Consider the following 23,846-nt stretch of genomic DNA (forward strand, 5'->3'; position numbering starts at 1 on the left):
TATGGTTATCAAAATATTGGCAGTGTGTCCTTGTAATTTCTTTTACTTACTGAGGGAAAATACCTGGATTAATACAAATGCTGAGATTAGCTAACTGTAAATCTTATTTAGTTATTTAAAGCAACTGGAAAGTTTTTAAGCATTGCCTTTTCCGTTAAATCTAATTAGGAACAAGACATTTACAACAACCACTGTCAGTGCTATCTACTGTGGTAGGTGTTGAAAGGACATGTATTATACACAAGGGTATTAAAAAAAAAATTTTGTTACCATGTTGCTAAATAATTAATAAGGCCTCATTTTGCCACCCTTATTCACACTGAGTAGTACTCCACAACTAGTCTCGCTGATTTCAGTGAGTCTGCTGATACAGTAAAGTATTGCCTAATTTGAGTGTGAGAGGCATAACCTGGTATGCTGATTGTTAACACTGCAAGAATTTTTAAATAATTCAGTTTGTGTTATAATTTATGTTACTAGTTTACTTTTCAAGTTTACAGTTAGTTTTTTTTCATAGCTTAGTATCACTAAGCATTTTTTAGACTTCTGTTTCCTTGTACATTATAAGAAACCCCGTTCTAGGATGTTAAGCAAATCACTTCAATGCATGCTTAAAGTTAGGAATGTGCTGAAGCCCGTTTTAATGTGCTTAAGACACATTGCTGAAGAAGAATGGATTTAAGTACCTGCTTAAGTGCTTTGCTGAACTGGGGCCTTGAAGAATAAATGCTGTTTATTGACTGCTGTGTTTGTGAACTGATTCTTAATTTTCAGGAACTAAGGAAATTACTGCAGATGTGGATGAAGAAGGTAACATTTACCTAGCTTTTGATTGCCCAGAAGTTACAGAGGCATCAGATTTTACTTGGTCTAAATCCTATGAAGAGATTACTGATCTTGACAAATTTAACGTTGAAACAACTGGAGAGCAGTAAGTTCTGCAACTCTGTATAAAGGCACTAGAAGTTTGTTCTTGTAAAACTTTGCCCACTTGTGACAAAGCCACTAACTGTGTATATATATATATTTTTAATGATTTCTTTAGTTCTAAGTTGTACTTCAAAAATCCTGATAAAATGGACTTGGGAACCTATTCTGTAGCTGTTAGTGACACAGATGGCATCTCATCCAGCTTTAAAATGGATGAGAAAGGTAAGAGCACTATTATTTAAGCACTGCCTCTCTTTATTTGTGGGGCTATATTAAGAAAACCAGATGTACAAGCAAACTAGGTAATTTCATAAGAAGTTACTTATGGTTCCTGACACTAAAGCACCCATTCTATTTTGTGCAGAAGAGCAAAATAAATATGAATGAACAGGCATTCTGGGAGTGGCTGTCTATTTTCCTGGTTAGCATACAAGTGAAATTTCAGCATTGTGTACGTAAGGAAATAGTTAATTAAAAAAAAGATAAAGGTTGTACACAATTAGTATTAATTTTCAAATTTACTGTAATGCAAGGATGCAATAAAATCTGCAAGAAAACAAAACAAAAAAACACTACCAAAAAAAATCTGGTAGTTTCAATTGCATGAGCAATTCAGTTAAGCTTCTGAAAATCCAATTAGCTGTGTGCACTATTTGGTGAACTTATGTCCCTAATTCTACAGTTAACATGCTCTGAAAAGCTGGCCCATAGTATGTGTCTTTAATAATCAACCATGTAACAGCTAATTAACCTAAATTCAAAATCCTATACACTATCCAAAGTGACTTAAATAGTTTGAAAAATACAGATACAACCTCTGGAGTTAAATGTATAGAACTAGGTTATAAGTCTAAGATGCAGAGCTGTAATGGGAAGGAAGGAGGAAGAACTATATTAGTTGAATAGCAGTGTCTTGAGATATTAGGCCAAATTCTTCTCTCAGTTACCTTGACATAAATCTGGAGTAGCTATGCTCTACTTCACTGGGGTTGCCATTATTTAGTGTGCCCATCACCATCCAAGGGAAGCTGGGAGGGTGAGGGTATTGGAGAGGTTCACTTGCTACATTTTAGCAAGGGTCACACCCATGCTCCCTCCAGTGATCTCCTGGCAGTTGTTGCGGTACTTAGAGGGTGGTGATCTGGTCACACCCTTCCCTGTCACCCTTTTATGCCATCAGCAGCTACAGACAGCTCTGGTTGTTGTCCTCCCAAATAGACGTTGTATTTTATGGCTGCCTCTTGTGTGGCTGCATCTATATACGACCCAGCATAATTTGGCCCATTAATTTTGGATTAGATCTAGACTTCTTCCTACTTTAAGGCAGGCTTTACTATTCAGGGAACCTTCCTATCTTCCTCCCAATTATATTTTTTTATTCATCTACATTCATCTTTTCCTTCAAATATTATCTGCCTACTTTCTAATAACTGATTCGTAATGCATCTTGTGATCTAACCCAAACCTCACATTTTACAGCTTTCAATTATTGTCACATAATGTATATGCTTTCTTTTAAGCATCTAAAGCTGACCCAAAGCCCATAGAATTCAACTGGAAACTTGATTTACACTCAAAATAAATTAAAGGTGGGTGGAATCAAGTATTAGAGGTGGGACATTCAATGGGACTTGTGCTCCAAGGACTTGAGCTAAGTGACTTAGCTCATGTGTACACTGCAATCAGAGGGGCAATTGCAGCTCAGGTAGATGTACTCACACCTGCATTAATCTAGCTAGCATTGAAGCCAGGATAGCACAGGCTAGGAACACAAGTACGTGCCTAGGTGGATGAAGCGTGCTTGCACTGCATTTTGTGAAACAGACTGAAAGATGATCTCATTACAATTTCAGAAGATATGAAAAAATCTAGGGATGGGATTTTCAAAAGTGCCTAAATGACTTAGGCCCATTGAATGTAACTGAATATCAGCAGGACTTGTGCTCCTAAGTCAGACACTGAAAATCCCACTCCTGGATTTTTTTTTCTTTTCCTATGAAACTGTAATGAGGTCACCTTGTAGACTTATTTATTCCATGAGAAACACACTTGAACCCTTTCAAGAGATCTTTCATACCATACATTAACTTTCCCTTCTCTGTTCGCCCAATCCTTGATTACTGCGGGACAGTAGCATCACTGTAGTGAGGCTGAGACCAATTTACTCTAAGAGCTGATTTTTCTAAGTATTCTGCAATCCACATAATTATTCAGATGTTTAAAAAATTGTTGTGCCTGTATTCAACCGCTTCATGTACTTTGCACAAACTACCCCAGAGATGCCAGATTCTACTGTCCCTTGACCCTTGTCCTAACTATTCACTCTGGAATGTCACTTGCACTTACTTATGTCCTGTAGTACACTGTAATGTATGCCAGTGGACTGCTACAGATTGCCGTGGCAAGAGTAGACTGTTATGCCCCTGTACTTGTATTACCAATCTAACTCAGCACAGAAATGAGGGGTCCATGATCCTTTTGGGTGTAGATGCACCTCTTCTCCTATCATAGTGTGAACTGTGGCAACCTGCTGTAAGTAAGCTTAGATCAATCAATATAGCTGTCCCTAAAACTGTGAAGGGCAGCTGGAATCCACACAGATGAGTGAGAGAGCACAATTCTGTAGATCACAGCCCACTGCGTAATAAGTCACATTTACTGTGTCTTACTCATTATAGGGCAGTTTTTCTTACACCTACTCATTATAGGACAGTTTTTCTGAAACCTAGTTATAGTGTATCCCTAGTAGTGCTTGGCAGGATTAAGGTTTAGGGGCAGGACTGGTGTGTACCTTAACTCTGTATTTCCTGGTATTCACAGGCTTAGATCTAGGTGCACTTGATGCTCTAAAGGCATTGATGGTCAACCTTCACTCTGAGTTAATGAAGTTTTGGGGCACTGAATAGCCATTATTAATCTGTCTAGTCTTAGACAACCCCATCTGTACATACTAAAGATGTGGCTTTTAAAGGCCTTTAAAGCCTTTAAAGGCTTTGTCTAGAATATTTAATTTATCATTGTTATTATTAGTTTTAAGTTAACACATATCACTGATCCATCTGTGCATCCAATTGTATTTTTAGTGGGCCCATCACCATAGCATCTGTGTGCCACCCTAACACATTCCTAGTCTTTTTTTGCTGAAAGCCATGCACTGTGACCCAACCCTGGTAGTATTTCCCCCACTAAACTTAAATCCTTTCTTCCTCTGCCATGACTAACACATGGAATGATCATTTTACTTTTTGTCTGCTCTTCCCATACGTATTTTGTCTGCTCTTCCCCTTACTTATTCCACCATTGAAAATAATCTCTTAGCTATCCAGACATTTCCCAAAACTAGATCAAATCCTCTGCAACTTTTTTAAATCCTCCACTGTGTCCTAAAATCCTGGATCGTTTCCTCTTGTCTTTGTATTATCTGTAAATTTTGAAATGATGCACTTAGTTTCTTCCTCCAAGTCCCTACCAGTAATAAATATGTTAAGTAGGATTAGTCCTATTTCCCAGCTATGTGGAACCTAGCCTGGTACACAGTCTTCATAAGGATTTACTGCTATTTGAACTTTTCCTACCAACCAGCTCTCAATCTAGCTGTTTTAGCAAAGAAACCTTTTGGAAATGATACGTCAGTGAGCCAGGTCAGCAGATAAAGAGGGTGTTAGATGCAGGTTAGGTGCATAATGCCTATATATCTTTAGTGTAAATCCCATAGAATGAGTTTTAGCTCCATGCTTACATTCTCATACATTTTAAATATGAAAACTTACTAACTCCATGGGCCAGAATTTTAAGTTTTTCCTGTCTTCTGAAATTTAGCTTTTGAGACCTGAATTTTCAGAGACTTTTGGAGTATTTTTCCCACAAGCCATAAGCAGATTATTTATGCATTGATGCTGATTTGTACACTGTTTTAACAGTTGCATTTTAACTCTGTCAGAATAAATTAATACCTCAAACTTTTTAACAATTTCAGAGCTTGAACGTCTGATGACACTAAGCCATGATATAAAGAACCCAAGTAAGTAGAACTTCTGAATTTAATAGACAGTTCATGAAACAATTACACATTGATGGCTGTGCTTCCCAAGGACAATGACAGTCTCATTTTTCACAGCAAAATTTGCTTGCTTATCTTTTGATTAATTTAAAACAAATTTTAGCTCTTATCTGATAGCAATCTTCATCACTCAAGAGTCCTTCGATGTTGTCCATACTGGCAGGGTGTCTATTATGCAAAATCCTCAAACACTGCGTTAAGGGTGTAGTGGAGATCGTGCTCTGACTCCTAGAAAGAAGGTTTAAAATGCATAACAAGGGTACAGGAGAGTTTTGTTTTTTATTCCTCTCTTCTTGCTCACAAGGGTTCATGCATTATTGACTTTTGCTTGCTTTTATTCTTGTAGCAATTCCTCTGAAATCAGAATTAGCTTATGAGATGTTTGATAAAGGAGAGGTTCGTTTCTGGGTTCAAGCTGAGAGCTTGTCACCGAATGCCAGCTTCAGATTTGTTATTAATGATAAAGAAGTTGTAAACAGTGATGTAAGTACATGTGGAAGGCTATAGTTGCCTTTACGTCACTTTTGCATGTGAATTACTTAAATCTGCATTGTCTACCCTATTATTAATGTTGATGTATTGGTAGTGCCTGGAAGGAATGCCACTGTGCTAAGTACTATATACACAACTCATAAAGTGACAGGCCCTGCCCCCAAAGGTCTTATAATTTAAGCATATTCTGAGATATGGAAGCTAGGGATAATTGGACAAACAAGTGATGGGGAGAACAAAGTAACACTGAGATAACCATACTTGGTGTAATAAGCATCAGTCATGGTATGCCTACTGCTCAGCCGTTGCCAAATATTTTGTAGGCATCACAGTACAAGTATGATTTAAGAAGGGATTTGAAGGAGGATAATGTGGTGGCTATGCAGGTTTTTATGGGGAGCTCTTCCCATGTGTTGGAATTTTTATTATTTATGCAGAGTATTATCAGAACAATAATCTGCAGGGCTGCCTTGCCACTAGAAGGGTAAGGCAGGAGCTTCCCCTACATTTGCACTGCTGCACTAAGACCATTCACTGCAATGGACCCTGTAAAGGGATCAGGGAAGGATAAGGGTAAGGATAAGCACCATGCTCTTTCCCCTGCCCACCCCCCCAACCATCAGGTCGCAGTGCAGGGCCAGCACACCGGGGGGAGCACATTGCTCACCCTCTGTACATAAAGAGCAGCATTCAGAGAGTCTGTGCCTGTCTGCCACACAATCCCCGCAGTAATCTTTCTGGGGTGGGGTGCTTTCACACTGCTCCCTCAGCATGGCTATGGCTTCAAAGTGATTAATCTGTCCCTTAGGTTGCAGAAAACATTTTTGATAAGAGAAGTTTGTCTGCATTTTTTGCAAACCCTAGAGAGCAAAGAGCATTCCCCTGGATTACATATTGACAGGATTAAGAGAGAATATTTCTCTGTTAGAATAATAAATTTCTTTCCCCCTTATAGCTTTTCTTGAGAAGTAATAAACTGTAACATTGAAAACATGAATAAAAGATGACTCGCATCTATTGAAGTTTCAATATTCTGGATTTGGAACTGTTTACAGAACTGATTCATCTATTTTTAGTGTGCATCTGTTTTGAAAGAGTTGACATCATAGATAGCCTCTTGCAGTCGAGCTGTATTATTTCACCATTTTAATTAGTAATCCACAGGTGACATTTACTTGTGGAGATTGATGATATTTTTGTGGAAAGTCACATAAAAGTCTTGTATTTATGGTACCCATAAAATCATTGAACTTCATCTTGCTGCATAATGGCAACAGCTCGAAGCCTAATTATTTTCCAAAACCTGCCTAGAGACTGGACTGCAGTCAGTGAACATGTTCAATAGACCATTGTGCTGGTGAGAATGTAGTTTGATTCTGGTCATTGATGAGAATGAAATAACTTTCTTCTGGGCCCTAATTGGGAAAACTTCCTTTGGTCCCACTTCTGAAAGATGTTTGAAATATAGTAATGTGAAAATGGAATTAACTGGCACTGTTTAGTCATTTTAATCTTGCTCCCTGTGCCCAAAAGTAAGAAATATAACAAATTCAAGAAGCAAGAAAAAGGACAAGATTGAGCCTTTTTATTTTCCCTTTTCTAATTTCCTTTCTACTGCTGGAAACACCAATTTAGTTTTCTCTCTTGGGTCTGTTTCTGTACCATTGAAATCAGTGGGCATTTTGCCATTGACTTCAATGAGTACAGGGTCTGGAATCAGAGACCAAGAGAAATGTTTTCTTGATTTAGTTGTACTGCTTGATACTTAATTTAATGCATAACATGTAGCTTCTCTTCATTTCACACACAAATCCCTCTTTTTAATCATGACCACCAACTCTTTTGTACCTTCTTTACCTACAGACTTTGATTATATATGCCAATGTCCTGTTTAATGTGGTGACTGAGCCAATTCTCCTTTATCCTGTGATATTACTTTACTATGTATGTTCAAAGAAAGAAGTCAACATCCAGATTTTATGACCACATCTCCATTGTAATTATGTGCAAATAATGTACATATTCTCCTCTCTGTATGTCATTCCATTAATAAATACTCTAGTTATCATACTGGTTCTTTCTTTACTTCTCCCTTCATTATTTTTTCCCATGACATTCATTTCATAGTTGCTTCCTTGATATTTTAAATTAAACCTTCAGATTTCAGTACCAGTAATCTATTTTTCAAAATGGCCTCTTGTTCTTAACAAGTAAAGGCCTGATCCTGCTAACTCTTCTTGACACAAGTTGTTATTGATACTAGTAGGCACATTGATTTTAGTGGAACTCTTCACATAAGTAAGGACTTTATATGGGAAATTAATCTGAACCTATCTTTCTTTTCTATTTCTGTTAGCAGCTCTTCCATCCTTTCTGTTCCTCAGGATTCTGTAATTTGTAGACCCATGCTCTCTTTCTCACTCCACGTCAAACCCACCAGTTTTTTCTCAACGGTACCTCCAAGATCGTCACCTTGACTACTGTAACCTCTTCCCATCGTGCCCGTGATCCTGGCACCTTACCTCTCTTCAATCCATCCAAAACGCTGACACAAAATCATCTCCCTCACTTGTTGCTCCAAACTTGTCCAGCTCTCTTTGGATTCCTTCATATTGTTTGGCAGTAGTTGATTCCCCTTTTGTTAATGTGCTTTCCATGCCTGTTTGTTTATTTTTTTTTGCATTTCATTTATTCTGCTATAACTTTTTTATGTTTCATATCAAATAATGTAGCTTCTTATTTTGCTTTATTTATTGCATTTATAATTTTGTTCATATTTTCAGTTTCCCTCTATTTATTTTTAGATCTTTATTTTCTTTATTGAATGGCATATGTGCTCACTATTGTTTATATGTTTAAGACCTGTTTCTGTGAGCCACTTGATTCCACTGGAAGTTGAGAGAGCTCAGCTCTTTACCACAACATGCCATAAGTATTTCCCTTGTATAATTTGTACTTTTGAAAATGTCAGTAATGATTATTAAAAATACAGGGTCTAATACTGCTCCCATTCAGTATTGAAAGGCCACTCCATTTAACTGGACCAAGATCCATCTCATAATGAGTGTAATGTAATAATCTAATCTGTAGTAGGGTACATCTGTACTGCAATCATGAGGTATAATAGTATCTTGAGTAGACATGTCTGAGCTCACTTTAATCTAGCGAGCTCAGGTACTGGAACAGTGAAGCCATGGCCACATGACTGCAGTATAGACATACCCTTAATCTCATGTACACAGTTTTCTTTCCAAAATGATGCCATCTTGTTTCCTTTCCCACATCTTCTTTGCAGCCTATGGAAGAATTCACTCACTGCCTCCTCGTGGCCAGTCGTAACATAGCAGCTCTCTCCCCATCTGGTAGCCCCCTGCAGACCATTGCTTCTTCACTGCAGTGGTGTCTTTTCCTGTAACTCAACCCTCTGGCCAGGTCATGATTTAGTCTATCCCTTCCGGGGTATCAGAAAAATACTACAAAAAAAGTCCAACACTTTGTATCAGACCTTTGGCTCTGACTCTGGGCCTTGTGGTCCTCAGTGTCTTTTCTCAGGGCTCTCTGTTATCCTTGCCCCCTTCTTCATGCTAGCTTCCTTGGTGGCTGGTAGGGGAACCCAGGGCTTCTCACTGCATGGGGTTCCAGCCCAGGGACCCTACAACCAACTGCCAAGTTCTGCTCTTTGGATTGGTTATAGTAGTTCTATCTACAGTGTGAAGATATTTCTCTTAACCTCGACCTTCCAGCTGGCCTCAGTGGAACTCTACTCAGGAATAAAGCTCCATGCTGGCTGATATCTTTGCAGTATTGAAGCCAGTAGTAGACTTCATAGTATCCACTCTGTGGGCCAACTACTCATTCACACGAAGCCAGCATGGTCCATTACACTTAGATTTATAAGTGGTGAAAAAAGAATTGTTGTTACGATTATTGAACATTCATATCATAGTAGCAGAGAGGCCCCATTGTACTGGGTACTGTACAAAAACAAATAAAGAGACAGGGCCTGCCCCAGAAAGCTTCATAGTAAGAGGTGAAGAATAGGCAATTGGGACATAAAATCAGCAAATGAATATGGTAATGACTGGTATGTTAGGGAATTATAAATAAATTGCATTACACATCGCGTTGTGTAGCTATACTTACCTACTGTAATGCTATGTAATTCCAGCACCATAGAATTAAGTGTGACTATTCAAATGGCATTATTGAGATGCTGATGGACCAATTTACAATTGAAAATGAAGGAACTTACACTGTACAAATTGAAGATGGAAATGCCAAGAACCAGTCTTCATTAGTTCTCATTGGAGATGGTAAGTTCCCTGAAACATTTGGCTCAGCCTATGAAAAATAAAGCACTTCAATTATTCTTTTGAGTTCTTCAGCAACTAACATTTTTTAATACTTTTCTACCATTAATTTAGCATTCAAGGCTGTATTGGCTGAGGCTGAGCTCCAGAGAAAGGAGTATCTCCGGAAACAAGGTAAGAGAGGAAGGGCTGGTGACTTAGGGCTGAATTTTTGCAGCTAACGGAGCACCTCTTGTGAATGATGAGTGTCCTCAACTCCCCTTGACATCAATAGGAGTTGAGAACACCATGCAGGACATACTGAACACTTTGCATTCTATTTCCTAAGAAGTCTATATTACACACACTATTTCCCAAGAAGTCTGCTTTAAACACATTTGCACACACTATCAGAAACCATGATTATGCTTTCTTAGGGTCATTTACTGCTCTCAGTTTGTGGTAGAGCTTCCACTATGTGATGATCACACAAGTGCAGGGCAGGTAAAGTTGGGGACCTTATAAGAAGTTCTCTTCTGAATTAACGGGTGTGGGATCCTACTGTAGGCTCTGTCTGATCCAGCAAAGCATTTCAGTATGTGCTTAATTTTAAGCATGCAAGTAGTTCCATTGATATCATTGATCAGTATCTGTGTGTGGGGTGGGGGGGGAGAGAGGGGTGTATTCATATGTGCAAAGTGTAGTGTCAAATTCATCCTGTAGTCCTTGGATAGGCAAAACTCCAACAAAGAATAGAGGACTGGGCCCCAAATGTGCACCTATTATTTTCTTTGTATAAAGTTCAGTCTACATTTTATTAGAATTCAAATCAAGAATAATTTTTGCAGTTCAAGGAAATTAGCATACTAGTTAGATGTCTAATTCAGAATACATAGCTGTTAAATCCTTCTTTTAAAATATTTTCATTCTAGTTGTAATTTATAATTATAATTTATTAAGTGTATGTTATTTAGAATGTTTGAAAAAATATTGCTTATTTTATTTGCTCCAAAGTTTGCATAAGTACCTTTGTATAAGTACTAATCTCAGGACACCAGCTAGCAGAATCACAAAAATTAGAGATGGCAAAAACCTATTAGTTCATCCTGTCATCTCCCTGCTAATCCACCTATTTTTATTGATATCCCTAGTATATCTGCATAAATAATGTAATTTTGTATTTTCTGTGTTGGTTTATCTAAAGTCTTATGAACGAAGATACAAAATATTCCCTTCAATGCACAAGCTCCAAGGATTTTTTCCTGTGAGGAGCTGAGCACTGCCAACCCTCATTGATTTCAGTGGGAGTTGTAGGGACTCAACATCTCATAGGATCAGACATTAAATTTATGTTGTTAGGTTCTGATCTTGCAAACACTTAAACATATGCATAACTTTATTCACATGAGTCATCCCACTGACTTCAAAGGAAGGGACTGTGCCTGTCAGGAAAGCTACTCATTGGCATGCCTATTTGCAGGATTGGAGTAGATTATGGGGGAACACAAGTAGTTCAGATTTCTCTTTAGCAATATTAGAACATTATTTAAATAATGTTTCATTTAATGTAATTTGGAAAAATAATGTTTGGTCAAGGATTTTTGCTTTGAACATATAATTGGGTGAGCATTTTGAGACACTTGTTTATTCTCCAATTCCCTCTCCAGTAAATATTTCATCTGGACATTTATTGGTAACCCTATTCTATCTCTTTCGTATGCTTAGTTGGCAACTGGGTAATATCAAATTTAAGGACTTTATTTGTCTCACTCAGTAAGCTGTAGTGCATTTGGGAATGGTACATCTCCTCAGCTGCAAACTAAGATGGGTCCCACTTTTTTTTTCCCTTCTGTATCCCACATCAATAAGACAAACACCCATTGAAAGGTTTCTCCTTTAGGAAATATGTAGTTCATGAACGACTGGGACCAAGGCTCCTGGATCTACTTTCTATTGGATCAACATCTACTTTCCCCTGCTCACACTGAAGTGAGAAGTGTTCCCTTGTAGGTTCCATAGCATATGTTTTATATTCATTTTGTTTCCCAGGTCCTCATTTTCTGGAGTATTTATACTGGGAAGTTACAGAAGATTGTGAGGTTTTACTTGTCTGTAAGGTGAGAAAACATATTTGGAAACATTTTCCAGGCAGTTTTATAAATCTCACAATAATATGTGAGATAACAGTAACTTGCTGGAGGATTCTCTGCTCCTTGAAGTCTTTAAACCATGCTTTGAGAACTTCTGTAGCTCAGATATAGGTTAGAGGTTTGTTACAGGAGTCGGTGGGTGAGATTCTGTGGCCTGCGTCGTGCAGGAGGTCGGACTAGATGATCATAATGGTCCCTTCTGACCTTAATATCTATGAATCTATCTATGAATCTATGTAGATGATGCATTTTTAAATATTATTTGTTTTTGATAGTGAGCTAAGCAAACAAATATTTCTTGTATGAATTTAGATGACAAAACAGGACTTCTCATATTTTCAGTCAATGGTTTTGAAAAAGTAACATCTTAATTTCAAAGTAATGTATACGGAGTTCTGAGAAAGCTCTTACTGTCATTAATTGTCCTTATATGCTGTTCTAGGAGGCTTGACTATTCTAGTTGCTTTACTTTTTATAAGAACTCATAATGAGAGTAATGAATAATTAAAAGGATTTAATTTGGGAAACATCAAACTCAGGATGTTCACTGCTTTTTGAGCAGCGCAGACACTTTTGTATTAGTTTTAACTACTCATTTTTAATAGGTTTTGGGTTTCTAATTAGAGTTGATTGAATAATTCATTATGAGTAATTTATCTTACACATTTAGTAGCTTTTTTTTCTGTTCACAAATTATCTGTGAACACACATAGGACTTTAGCTTCAGCTCCTGCCCAGCATAACTGTGTGGGGAGGCAAAAGTGCCTCTAAACCGCCATTCTGCTTCTCCCAGTCCTGGAGCTGAACTGCCCTCTGGTACAAATTAGAGCAGCCACATGCCTGTCTCTAACATATATTGGCTAGCACAGCACCCTAAGGACCATTCCTCTAGCCAGAGATAGCTGAAGTGTGCCATGATCCACTCACACCTTCTCCCACCCAAGTCATGCTCTGAGCTATGTCCTCTATATATACTGAGCGAAGCAGGTGCCATCGAGTACACTACACTCACTTTAAACCCTTACAATAGGGTAGTACCAGAAGGACGGAGTTAATTTCTAGGCTCTCATAGAAGAAGGCAAGATGGTTGCCAGGGCTACTTTTCCATCAGTGGTAGATAGAGCTGATACATCTCCAAGGGTGATGGCTTCTGCCTTTATAATGTAGTGCAGGGAATCAAGGTTTCATGCTTCAGTGGTTCCAGAGAGGTTCAGAACACCAACTGAAGACCTGCCCCTTGATGAGACTCATCTGTTTAGCCAGAAGAGAGATGTGTCTTTGCACACCCTGAAGAATTCCAGAGACACCTTTCACTACCTGGATATATATACTCCTGCCCCCAACAGAAAAATTCATAGGCAATCATACAAGCCTAGACCAATGACTCAATTCTACCACCAGAGACCTTATGAGCCACCCCAAAAGAGACACAGGGTTCAAAAGCCCCACATCTTCCACAGCAGATTCTTCATCCCAATCCCAACCCCAACCCTCAGCTAAGTGTTATTTTTTGATGGGAGATCAAGAGCTGCAAACCACTAAGTTCAACACCCGCTGATCCCCATGCACTTGTTTGGGTTTGTCTAGCACTATTTTTCAACACCTAGAGTGAAATAACAATGGATAAATAGGTTCTGAATGTCATGCATTCTGGCTATACAATAGAGTTTACATCTGTACTACCTCCAATATCTCCTTTCCCACCCCCTTTTGGGGGCTACTCTCCTGAGAAGATTCTTAAACAAGAAGTAGAATCCCTCTTACAGCAAGGAGCAATAGAGTGGGTTCCTTTCGAGTACCAAATGTGGGGTTTTCACTCAATGTACTTCCTAGTACCCAAAAGAAGAGCAGTTGGAGACCCGTTCTTGATCCTTGCCATCTCAACAGTTGTATTCTCAGACTAAAGTTTCAGATGGTCATATTGGCATCTATAATTCCATCCCTGGAGAAAGACGTGGTTTTCAGCTCTTGATATGAATGGCGCCTACATTCACATGGACATCCACCCCGCTCTTGGGAGGTTTCTCAGATTCATGGTGTGCACCAACCACTTTCATTACAGAGTACTCCCTTTTGCCTCCCCCAGGGTCTTTACCAAGGTGTTCTCTGAGGTAGCAGTCTATATCAGATGCCATGGTTTCATGTTTGTCTCCTGTCTCAACGTCTGGCTTCTTGTTGCCAGGACATGCGAAGAGCCTGTGAGTTGACGTTGCCAATGCTGCAACTTCTTTTCTCTTTAGGGGTCAATGCAAACTCCAAAAAGTCCATCCTCACCCTAACACAGACTTTAGACTTTATTGGGATGTCCTTAAATACAATCACAGCAAGGGCTTACCTGCCTATGGACAGGTTTCAGGCAATGAACAATCTCATAGACCAGGTCATAAGAAACTCTTTAGAACTTGTCAAGAGTTGTCTCTCTTTCTCTCCTGGATCATATGGCTTCATGCACTTAGGTCATGCTTTTTGCCAAGTTCCACATTGGTTGCCTGCAAGCCTGGCCTCAAACAGTGTACTTACCAAATCTGCAGTCCAGGAGCACCATAGTTACTGTTCCCACCAAACTAATATCCCTGCTATGGTAGAAAAATCCCCACTGGGTATGTGTGGGCGTTTCATTCCTTGCCTCCTCACCACATAGGATGACCATTACAGATGCCTCCCTGTTGGGTTGGGGAGCCCACACGAACACTGTACAGCACAGAGCACCTGGACATCCCAAAAGTCCAAGATGTACATCAATATTCTGGAATTGCAAGCAGTTCAAAGGGCTTGAGAAGCCTTTCACCCATTCATTTAAGGTCACCAGGCCCTCATAATGTCAGACATCACACAATCGGATCACCCTATTGGCAGTCTGCCTCTCAGGGAACCTAGTGTACTCTCTCAGCAAACATTTTGCTGTTGATCACAAGTTGGAGCTACACGACTCTGTGATGAATAATATTTTTACTTAGTGGGGGACCCCCACCAGAAACCTGTTTGCCTCCCAAAATGAACAGGAAGTGTGGCATATACTGCTCCAGAGGTGATGCTCTACTTCTTTCATGGTCAGATCACTTGAACGATACCTTCCTTCCACTACCACTCCTATGTTGGGTCTTACAAATAATTCAGCAGGACAGAACATGAGTCATTCTCCTTGCCCCCAACTGGCCCAGACAATTTTGGTTTCTGAGCCTCCCATGCATGTTATCTTGGGCACCGATCATATTTCTGATATTTTCCTGTCTCCTGATGCAGTGAAACAGCAAATTCAAGCATCCCAACCACCTTCTGCTTCATTTCAGGGCTTGGTTTTTGGATGGGCATTATCCTCAGAATGATCATGCGGTGAAACTGTACTGAACATCTTTTCTAATAGTAAAAGGATTCCACTAGAAAATGTTACCTAGCCAACTGGAGACATTTTTCTATCTGGGTGCATCAAATATACACCCAGAAGCTGCCTATATGACTCTTATTTTTGTCTATATACTTTCCTTAAGATTTGTCTATCAACTCCTTATGAGTCCACTTGGTAGCAATCAATGCATACCATCCACCTTCACAGGGTATCTTGATCTTTGCACAGCCACTGAATTGCAGATTCTGGAAAGGCCTAATCAAAGCCTTCTGCCAATAAAAAAAGCCAGGTCCTTGCTAAGCCTCCCTTTGAACCATTAGGTTCTGGCTCCATGTCTCTCCTTTCCATTCAAGTTGTATTCCTGGTAGCGATCACCTCAGCCAGGAGGATTGGTGAGCTTGGAGTCCTGATGACAGATTTACTATATTCCATAGGGACAAAGTTTCATTAAATTCACCCCCAATGTAGTTTGCATTTCACCTGCACCAGTAAATTCCAGAATGTCATGCATATTCAGAAGAAAGGAGGCTCCGTTCTCTTGATGTTCAGTCAGCCATGGCCTTTTACCTGCAGAGAACATAAACAATCAGAAAGTCTCCTAGACTATCTGTCACCACAGCAGAAAGAGTTTCGGGTTAGACTATATTCTCTCAAACTGGATCTTGGGCTGTATTTTGCTCTGCTGTCAGCTGACTGATTTCCCCCTTCTCTTGGGATAAGGGCTCATTCCACAAGAGTGCACATCAGTGGCATCAATTCAAAAAGTGCCTCTACTTGATAGCTGCAAAACAGTTACATGGAGTTTTATCCACACGTTTGTGAGACATTGTGCCAGGGTACAGGACTCTGCTGATGCATCTTTTGGAATAGTGGTCCTTCATTTGGCTGTGCCACCTTAATCCTCACACCCTCCTTCTACTTGAGTGCTGCTTGTCATTCACCCATAGTGGAATACACATTGGGACCAGCACTCAAAGAAGAAGAGAAAGTATTTACTTTATAGCAATTAAAAGTTCTTCGAGATGTGTGGTTCCCATATATATTTCACTCCTGACCTCCTTCCCTTCTGCTTCGGGTTGTATTTTGGTTCATGGTAGAGAAGGAGCTGAAGAGGTAGTCAGTCTGCCCTGTCCTTTATCTCCTTGATCAGAGGCACAAGGTGTGCAAGAGTGCATATTCAGACCAATGATTCTCTGGCTCTGGGTGTATGGAGTGCATGCACACCCAGAGTGGAATACAGATAGGGACCACATATCTCAAAGAACCTCCAGTTACTATAAGGTAAATAACTTTCTCTCATTAGTAGCTCAGCAACAACCAACACTCACATCTTCCAGTGATTAACAAAAGAATAAAGAAAATGCAAGAAAAATTTACTACATTTCACACATCGTTTGTATCCCATTCACTCACTGAGATCATGAATTAGACACTATGTAGCGAATAAACCACTCTTGCAGGCCGCCAAGAAGACTTCCAAACAGTGGGCCAAATGCTTAGCTGGGGTAAGCTGGCATTGCCCCACTGACTTTGCAAGAAATTCATTGCAGTAATCATTGCCCACAACTTGTGCAATTAGTACAAAAAAATCAAAACCAACTTTAAGAACTAGGCATGCAATTGTAGGTCCTGTTTGTTCAGGGGCACAGGAAAGAGATGTACAAATACACAATAAAGAGAAGTCACAAGCTTGCTTTTATAATCATAGATTTTTTTATTACCATATTATTACCAGATTATTTTATAACCATAGATTTGAATTATCAGTTTCTCTTTCATTTTATCTTCTAAGCTCTGAACTCAGGGTTCCTTGCTGTCTTAGTTTAGCTCTCCAAAATGTGCCCAGGTTGAATGCTTAACCGTGTTAGGTAAGAGTGCATCTGCTGAAACCCAGCAACCTTTTATTAGACCTACCTTTAATTTTATGACACTGGTGTGTCTTTATTTAGTATGTGAATGCAACCAACATGAAACAGTGCAGCTTGCAAAACTCTGAGTGACAAATCTTTTAGTGAGAGACCTGCGAAATGACATAAAACAACATCAAAATTACATTGGCAGCACCTCTAAAGAGTGCTGAACTTCTGCTTCTAGTCACTCTCCTTTTAACTGCTTCTTTGAAATCACACATTAAACTCGCCCATCCAGCAGTATTCTAAGTGTCACCTGATACACAGCTATATTTCAAACATAAAGCAACGCTGAAACCGCAGCTGTAGTCTCTTTCTCCATTGTTACTGCTGAAAGGCCACTGCTGCTTCAAGGTCACTCCAACCTCCTGAGCCTTCCTCCCAGCTGCCATTGGATAATTTTGTAGCCAGAACAACCAGAGCACAAAATGATCCAGCCACTTCCCCTTCCACCCATAACTGCCCCTTCTCATCCCTGGCTACTCCCCCAGCATGACCCTAGCAGGTTGATGTATGGCTGCACATGTTGCCCCTGAGTCAACCCAGCCTGGGGGAATTATTTTGGCACTGCCCCTGCTGCCTTTAAGACCCCTGCCAAAGCAATGTAAGTGGGCCTTGGTGGGGATTGGACTCTGCCACATAATGTACATAGGCCCGAAAGAATTGTACCAGACTCTGCCTCCTAGGCAGAGAGTAGAAATTAGTGCTGATGTGGAATGGGTGCAGCTCTGGAATGCCCATTGGGATTCTGTAGTGCTATGTAACCAGAGTCAGGACAGGCCGTGGAACTCAGGCCACAGAATCTGTATGCTACAGATGTGTTAGGACAAAGATTTGGCCCAATGCAATTTGATTGTAATGGTTCCATACTCTGCTTATCTGATCTACACAATAGATAATAGCAAAATGTATCCTCTTGTATTGCAAATACAGTTAAATGGAGATATATTTATATATCTATGATATATATATTTATGTCAACATATAATAATATATGCTTTTTCTGTTGTGCAGGTGGCAAACACTAAGAAGGAGACATTTTTCAAATGGTACAAGGATGGTTCTGGGCTTGAGGTTAAAGAGTTGCCTGATTTACAGAAAGGAGTGTGCCAGCTAGCTATTCCAAGGGTATGATATAATCTACCAATTAGCAGTGACAATTTCTGCATAGCATTTTACCAGGTTGAGTCCTAAGACAAGTGTCACTATAGTATTTCTATGGACCATTTTGAATGAAGGTACATTTGCTACTCTCTAGTTTGCTGGCATAAGAGCTAGCGCTAATAAGAGATTGCCCATTTTTATTATCTGCTCAACCAGTTCCTTCAGGACTCGTGTATGAATATGATGTGGTCCTGATGACTTGTTGCTCCTTAATTTATCAATTTGGTCAAACCTCTCATCTCTGACAGTGTCTCATTTTTACTGCCTGAAATGAATAGGTCTGAGGTAGGAATCTCCCCAGCATCCATTACAGTGAAGACTCATGTAAAAAGATTATGTTTGCTTCTCTGTAATGGCCTCATCCTCCTTAATTGCCCCCACTGCTCCCTAGTAGTCCAGAAGACCCAGTGATCCCTTGCACATTTCCTGCTTTGATTGCGTTCCCTGTCACTTTATTTTATCTTTGGTTATTTGCCCTTCAAAGTCCCCATTAGCTTTTCTAATTTCCAACTTACAATTTATATGCAATAGTTTATGTGCTTTCTCTTGGCTTCAATTGTGCTGGGTTAATACTTCCTGAAGGATATCTGTTTGGCTTGAATAACTTCTTGTGCCTTGACATTTAGATACACTTTGATTTTCCTCCTGTTTTCCTGCTTCTGTTTTTGTTTAGGACTTATGATTCTATTATGTAACCTCCATGCTAAGTCCAAATATTTAGATTTCCCCACTTTTGACTTTGACCAGCTTCCTCATTTAAAAAAAAAATCCCCCTTTCTAAATCATAGTGTAACTTCTCTGGGGATATTGAATTTATTTATACTGTGGTCGCTATTGCTTAGCTATTATTCAACTACAGTTATTCAACAACAGTTACTTCTTGAACCAAATGTGGGGTGCTAATGGGACTAAATCAGGAATATTGAGGCCTCTTACGTGCTCTAGAATGAAATGTTCCTAAAAGCAATAATTTTGTCTGAAGAGAAGTTGTGTCTCTAAACTTCGTCCCAATGATGTGTCCCATTTGACTAGTTTATACATCAATAATTGAAGTTACCCATTATTAGTATCTTTTTTAGACTTGATTGACTTTTGGATCTCACTAAACTACTCTTGGTTTACACTGATCAGAATCAGGCCATATGTATTTGTTTATATGGAACATCAGAGAGAAGCAACCTTTTGATAGATAATTGAGCTAACTTTGTTTATAGTATAGCATTAGTGATTTAGCACATGTGAATGTTGAAACAATTCAAAATAAGATCCTTGATATAGAAAATGGTCTAGTACTTGCTTATATCTCCAGCTCTAATTTCAGTTATACAGTAAATGTGCCATGTTTTATTTCTAGTTGTCTAAAAAGAATCAAGGTGAATATAAGGCAACAGTGTCAGATGACAGAGGTCAGGATGTGACTACTCTTGATATATCAGGAAAAGGTAAAGCTCAATTTTTTATAGTGAAGTAATGCATGACTAACAATTCTTCAAAAGATGGTAAGGCATCTTCCCTTGCAAATGGATAACACAGGAAACTCTTGTGCTCTGTCTAATTTCAAAGCTTTTGCTGTTTTTTAGAGGACTCAGAAACCATATAGGCTCTGGACCAAATTCCTTCAATCTTGGACTGAGCCAAGCATTCTTCCTCAAGTAGATTTCCTCAACTATTCTTGGAGGGAAATACGCATTAATAAAGGAGGCAGAATCATAGACTATCAGGGTTGGAAGGGACCTCGGGAGGTCATCTAGTCCAACCCCCTGCTCAAAGCAGGACCAATCCCCAACCAAATCATCCCAGCCAGGGCTTTGTCAAGCCTGACCTTAAAAACTTCTAAAGAAGGAGATTCCACCACCTTCCTAGGTAACACATTCCAGTGTTTCACCACCCTCCTAGTGAAAAAGTTTTGGTCCAAAAATCTGGTCCAAAATACCAGCTTAGATCACAGGCAGCAAAAGAAGGGTTTATATGTCATGAAAAATGATTGAGATAGTGGTGGACTGTTCCAGTTTAATGTGTATTCCCACACATTGCTCAGTAAAATGGTGTCAGAGTTAGTTAAAATATGTGAGTAATATAGAATGATTTATTGCCAACATAAATGTTTCTACATAACTACTACAATTTCTTTTTTTCCCCTAATATGGTGATTTTCCATATCACTTTAAACATAGCAAGGCTATATTCTGAAAAAAATTTACAGTTTGTTGGTATGTTTCCTTTTTTCTTCTCCTCAGTGTTTGATGATATAATCCTGGCAATGAGCAGAGTCATTGGTAAGTAAATGCTGTCTCTGACTTTCATGTAATATTTTGATATTAAAATTATGAGAGCCTGGGGCAAGCAGGAAATCTCTGGGAGTCACAATGCATATCCTATTATGGGCACATTATTAAGTTTCTAAATAGGGATATGATTTTGCTAATTGACTTTATTAAAGGGGAACAAAGTATTATTCCACCTGGCTTGTATTGTTTAATTACTATAAATGTCTTAGGACTATAGTTTATAGTTTTCTTCACATTAGACTCAGGTAAACAAATGACCATTTATACAATATAGAGAGGGTCTGATTCTGATCCTACTAACACTGATGCAACTCTGGAGTTACTCCAAGGTTCCAACAGAGCTGCATCTGTGTAAAATAGGTGTGAAATCAGTATCAGATCAATATTATTTAATGATCTTTATACAAATAGTTTATTACTTTTAAAATAATCATATTAGTAATAAACTTAATAAACGGCAACAGAAGAATGATACTGGACCAGACCCTGAGCAGGTGTAAATTAGCATAGCTCCATTGAAATCAACAAACTATGCCAGTCTACACCAGTTGAGGACCTTGACCCCAAGATAATAACTATTTCCTAATTATAATTGTAGTTTTTGTAGGTGAACCCATGTGTCGAGAGGGCAAGTATTATGAAAGCCCGATTTGTCTCTTTGCACTACAATACACTGTGTTCTTTATCGGAATATGTTTTATTTTATGCAGGTAAATCTGCTTCTCCACTGAAGGTCCACTGCACTCCAGAAGGAATAAGACTTCAATGTTTCCTGAAGTACTATGCAGATGAAATGAAAGCTAATTGGTATCAGAAGTAAGTGAGAGTGGCTGGCCAGACCCTGAATTCAGTGGGAGATTTAAATAGATGCTAAGTCTGCAGGGTTTATTTTTATTTATTATCCTTTTTATGACATTCAGATAGCACCTCCCATACCATTGATCATCCCAATGCTCCTGTAAGAGAAGAAAGTGTTATCATTCCCATTTTACAGAGGGGGAAACGAAGGTACAGAGATATCAAGTGGCTTGCCCAAGGTCACAAAGGATGTCTGTTGCAGAGCCAGGAACAGAAGGTCTCCAAAGTTCCGGTCAATTGTTTTATCCACAGAAAAGGAGGGTTTGCAGGACAGCATTTTTAAACGCAGTAATTCCTTGATATTCACCAAAGGGTGTGTAGGAAATTAAGTAGTTTGAATTGGACAGAAAGGGCCTTAGTCAGCAACACATTACCCCAGTTTTATGCTCATGTAAAGCCATTGATTTTCATTAAGAAACACAGCCACACAATGGGAGTAACAGTACTGAATTGGGTTCAAGGAGCACAAGGAGAGCATCTATAAAGACTGTTCATAAGGTGAGCTTAGTAACAAATAAGTTTCACCCTTTGAACAAATGTGTTGTTCATATGACTTAAAAAGCAGAAAAACTATTTGCCTATTCACCTTGGCTCATGCTACAGGTACTTAAGATTTAAGGCAGTTTACGCCAAACCCTTATCCAGTGCATATGGGTAGAAGTCCAGAAAACAGAACACTGGCAAAGTGGAGGCATCAACAGACTTATATATATATATACACACATATTAGAAATGTGCCCAATTGCATAATATGCTTTGCGCACAATTTTGTCTTTTAAAATAAAAAAGTAGCTATAGCTAAGCCAGAAAGGAAATTGCAATCCTGCTATGAACAGAATTATTATAAATCAGAATTATTTAGAGTTAAATCAAAGACTGAAAAAATACTGACTTTCTATTTTAAATTAAATTCCAGCTACCCATTCTTAGAAGGAGGGTAAACAATCTTTGTTTTTCATCAGCCCAGCACATAGCATAGCATGCAAATTCCCAGTCAGCACTGAATCATCCACCACACTGCATACAAATCCTAAAGCCAGCATGCAATCATCCGCTCATTGCTCAGTGGGGAGCATAACATAGTTTCTTGGCAGATATCTATCTGGTCTAGTGAGCTAAAGCTAGTTCTCTTCCGAAATGGTAAGAGTGCTGAAAAAATTCCTTTTCTCATCAAGGTAGCTCTTTGTAGGTATGAGGCCAAATCAATCCTGTTTGGACAAATTATTTATTCAGTCAAAGAGAGGATAATCCTGACTTTATCAATTTAAAAATTAATCCAGGGCAAATATGATTGAGGAGAAGGAAGGAAGGATAGACTATGTTAAATTAAGTTTGGCTAATGGGAGACAAGAGAAAGTTTAGGAAATAGTCTGGAGCAATATAATTACATCAATATTTTTTAAGACCTCCTTATTGATTTATTGTAATTGGGAAGTTTTCTTAAAAGGAATGGCACAACATGGCCTCTGATATGTAGTGTAGTTTCCTAGTGTATATTTCTCTGCCTTTCCCTGTTCATTGGCAGTATAACTATCTGGTTGCAATAGGAGAGTATAACTGAATGTTTTTGCAAGCCATATATGAAGTTCAGCTCTTTTTGAAATACTTTGTTCGCACAAAATTTTTGTACTTTTCTTTGTTATTTTTGAGTGGAAAATATCTACTTTTAAAAAAATGCACTGACAACTAACAGCTGAAAAAAAAGTCTTTGTACTTTCCCCCAAGCCCTTCAGCTTTGGGATGATAGCATGGAGAGATTCAGCCCCCCAAAAGAGGATTTTTTCTGAGGAGGTTAAGATGAAAGTCATACTGCAACCTTAACTATAGCAAAGAAAAAATAGACTCGCACAGGCTCAAGGCCACCAGTGATTGCTCTCGATGATACACAAGACTCTGCACATCCAAAAACCTCTCTGAACATACACTCATCTGAGCTCCAGGCACCTCTAGAAACAAATAAATAGAAATAAATAGAAATCTGACTCAATGACAGAGTATTATATTGAGCCCCCAGAGTCCCATCCCATCTCTGATAGTCGTGTAGCAAAGCATAGGCTGGATTCCCTAAGCACCCTATCCAGACTTTACTTTAGAAATTTGCACTTCACCTTTGCTTCTTGATCCACAAACACAGATCACCAAAAGCCATGGAACTTTACAAATAAGTGAGGAAAAAAGATGTCTCAACCTGAGGGGCCAAAGGCACAAAGACACCACAGGATGTATGAGTTATGGATACCTGTAGGTGGGAGCCATCTGGTCATAAAAGGAGAAGAAGATAGATGGAACCCAACAGATATTTCTTCTCATAGATCCATGGGAAAATCAAAATGGCCTGGATTAGGATTGTGAAACCTCC

General features: G+C 39.0%; 1 protein-coding gene across 1 annotated transcript in view; it reads left to right on the plus strand.

Moving 5' to 3' along the window:
• Positions 1–23,846, plus strand: part of MYOM2 (myomesin 2) — a gene marked incomplete at its 5' end in the record, with an annotated part of 101,813 nt that overhangs the window by 64,714 nt on the left and 13,253 nt on the right. Inside the window, 11 exons of the mRNA XM_084624909.1 lie at positions 775–931; positions 1,046–1,152; positions 4,907–4,951; positions 5,337–5,473; positions 9,651–9,795; positions 9,907–9,966; positions 11,821–11,888; positions 18,192–18,305; positions 19,696–19,783; positions 20,579–20,617; positions 21,340–21,445. Coding sequence (XP_084481035.1) covers positions 775–931; positions 1,046–1,152; positions 4,907–4,951; positions 5,337–5,473; positions 9,651–9,795; positions 9,907–9,966; positions 11,821–11,888; positions 18,192–18,305; positions 19,696–19,783; positions 20,579–20,617; positions 21,340–21,445 — 1,066 coding nt within the window. The remainder of the gene's footprint in view (positions 1–774; positions 932–1,045; positions 1,153–4,906; positions 4,952–5,336; positions 5,474–9,650; positions 9,796–9,906; positions 9,967–11,820; positions 11,889–18,191; positions 18,306–19,695; positions 19,784–20,578; positions 20,618–21,339; positions 21,446–23,846) is intronic.

Source organism: Lepidochelys olivacea (assembly GCF_965140295.1).
Source record: "Lepidochelys olivacea isolate rLepOli2 genome assembly, chromosome: 3".
NCBI lineage: Eukaryota > Metazoa > Chordata > Testudines > Cheloniidae > Lepidochelys > Lepidochelys olivacea.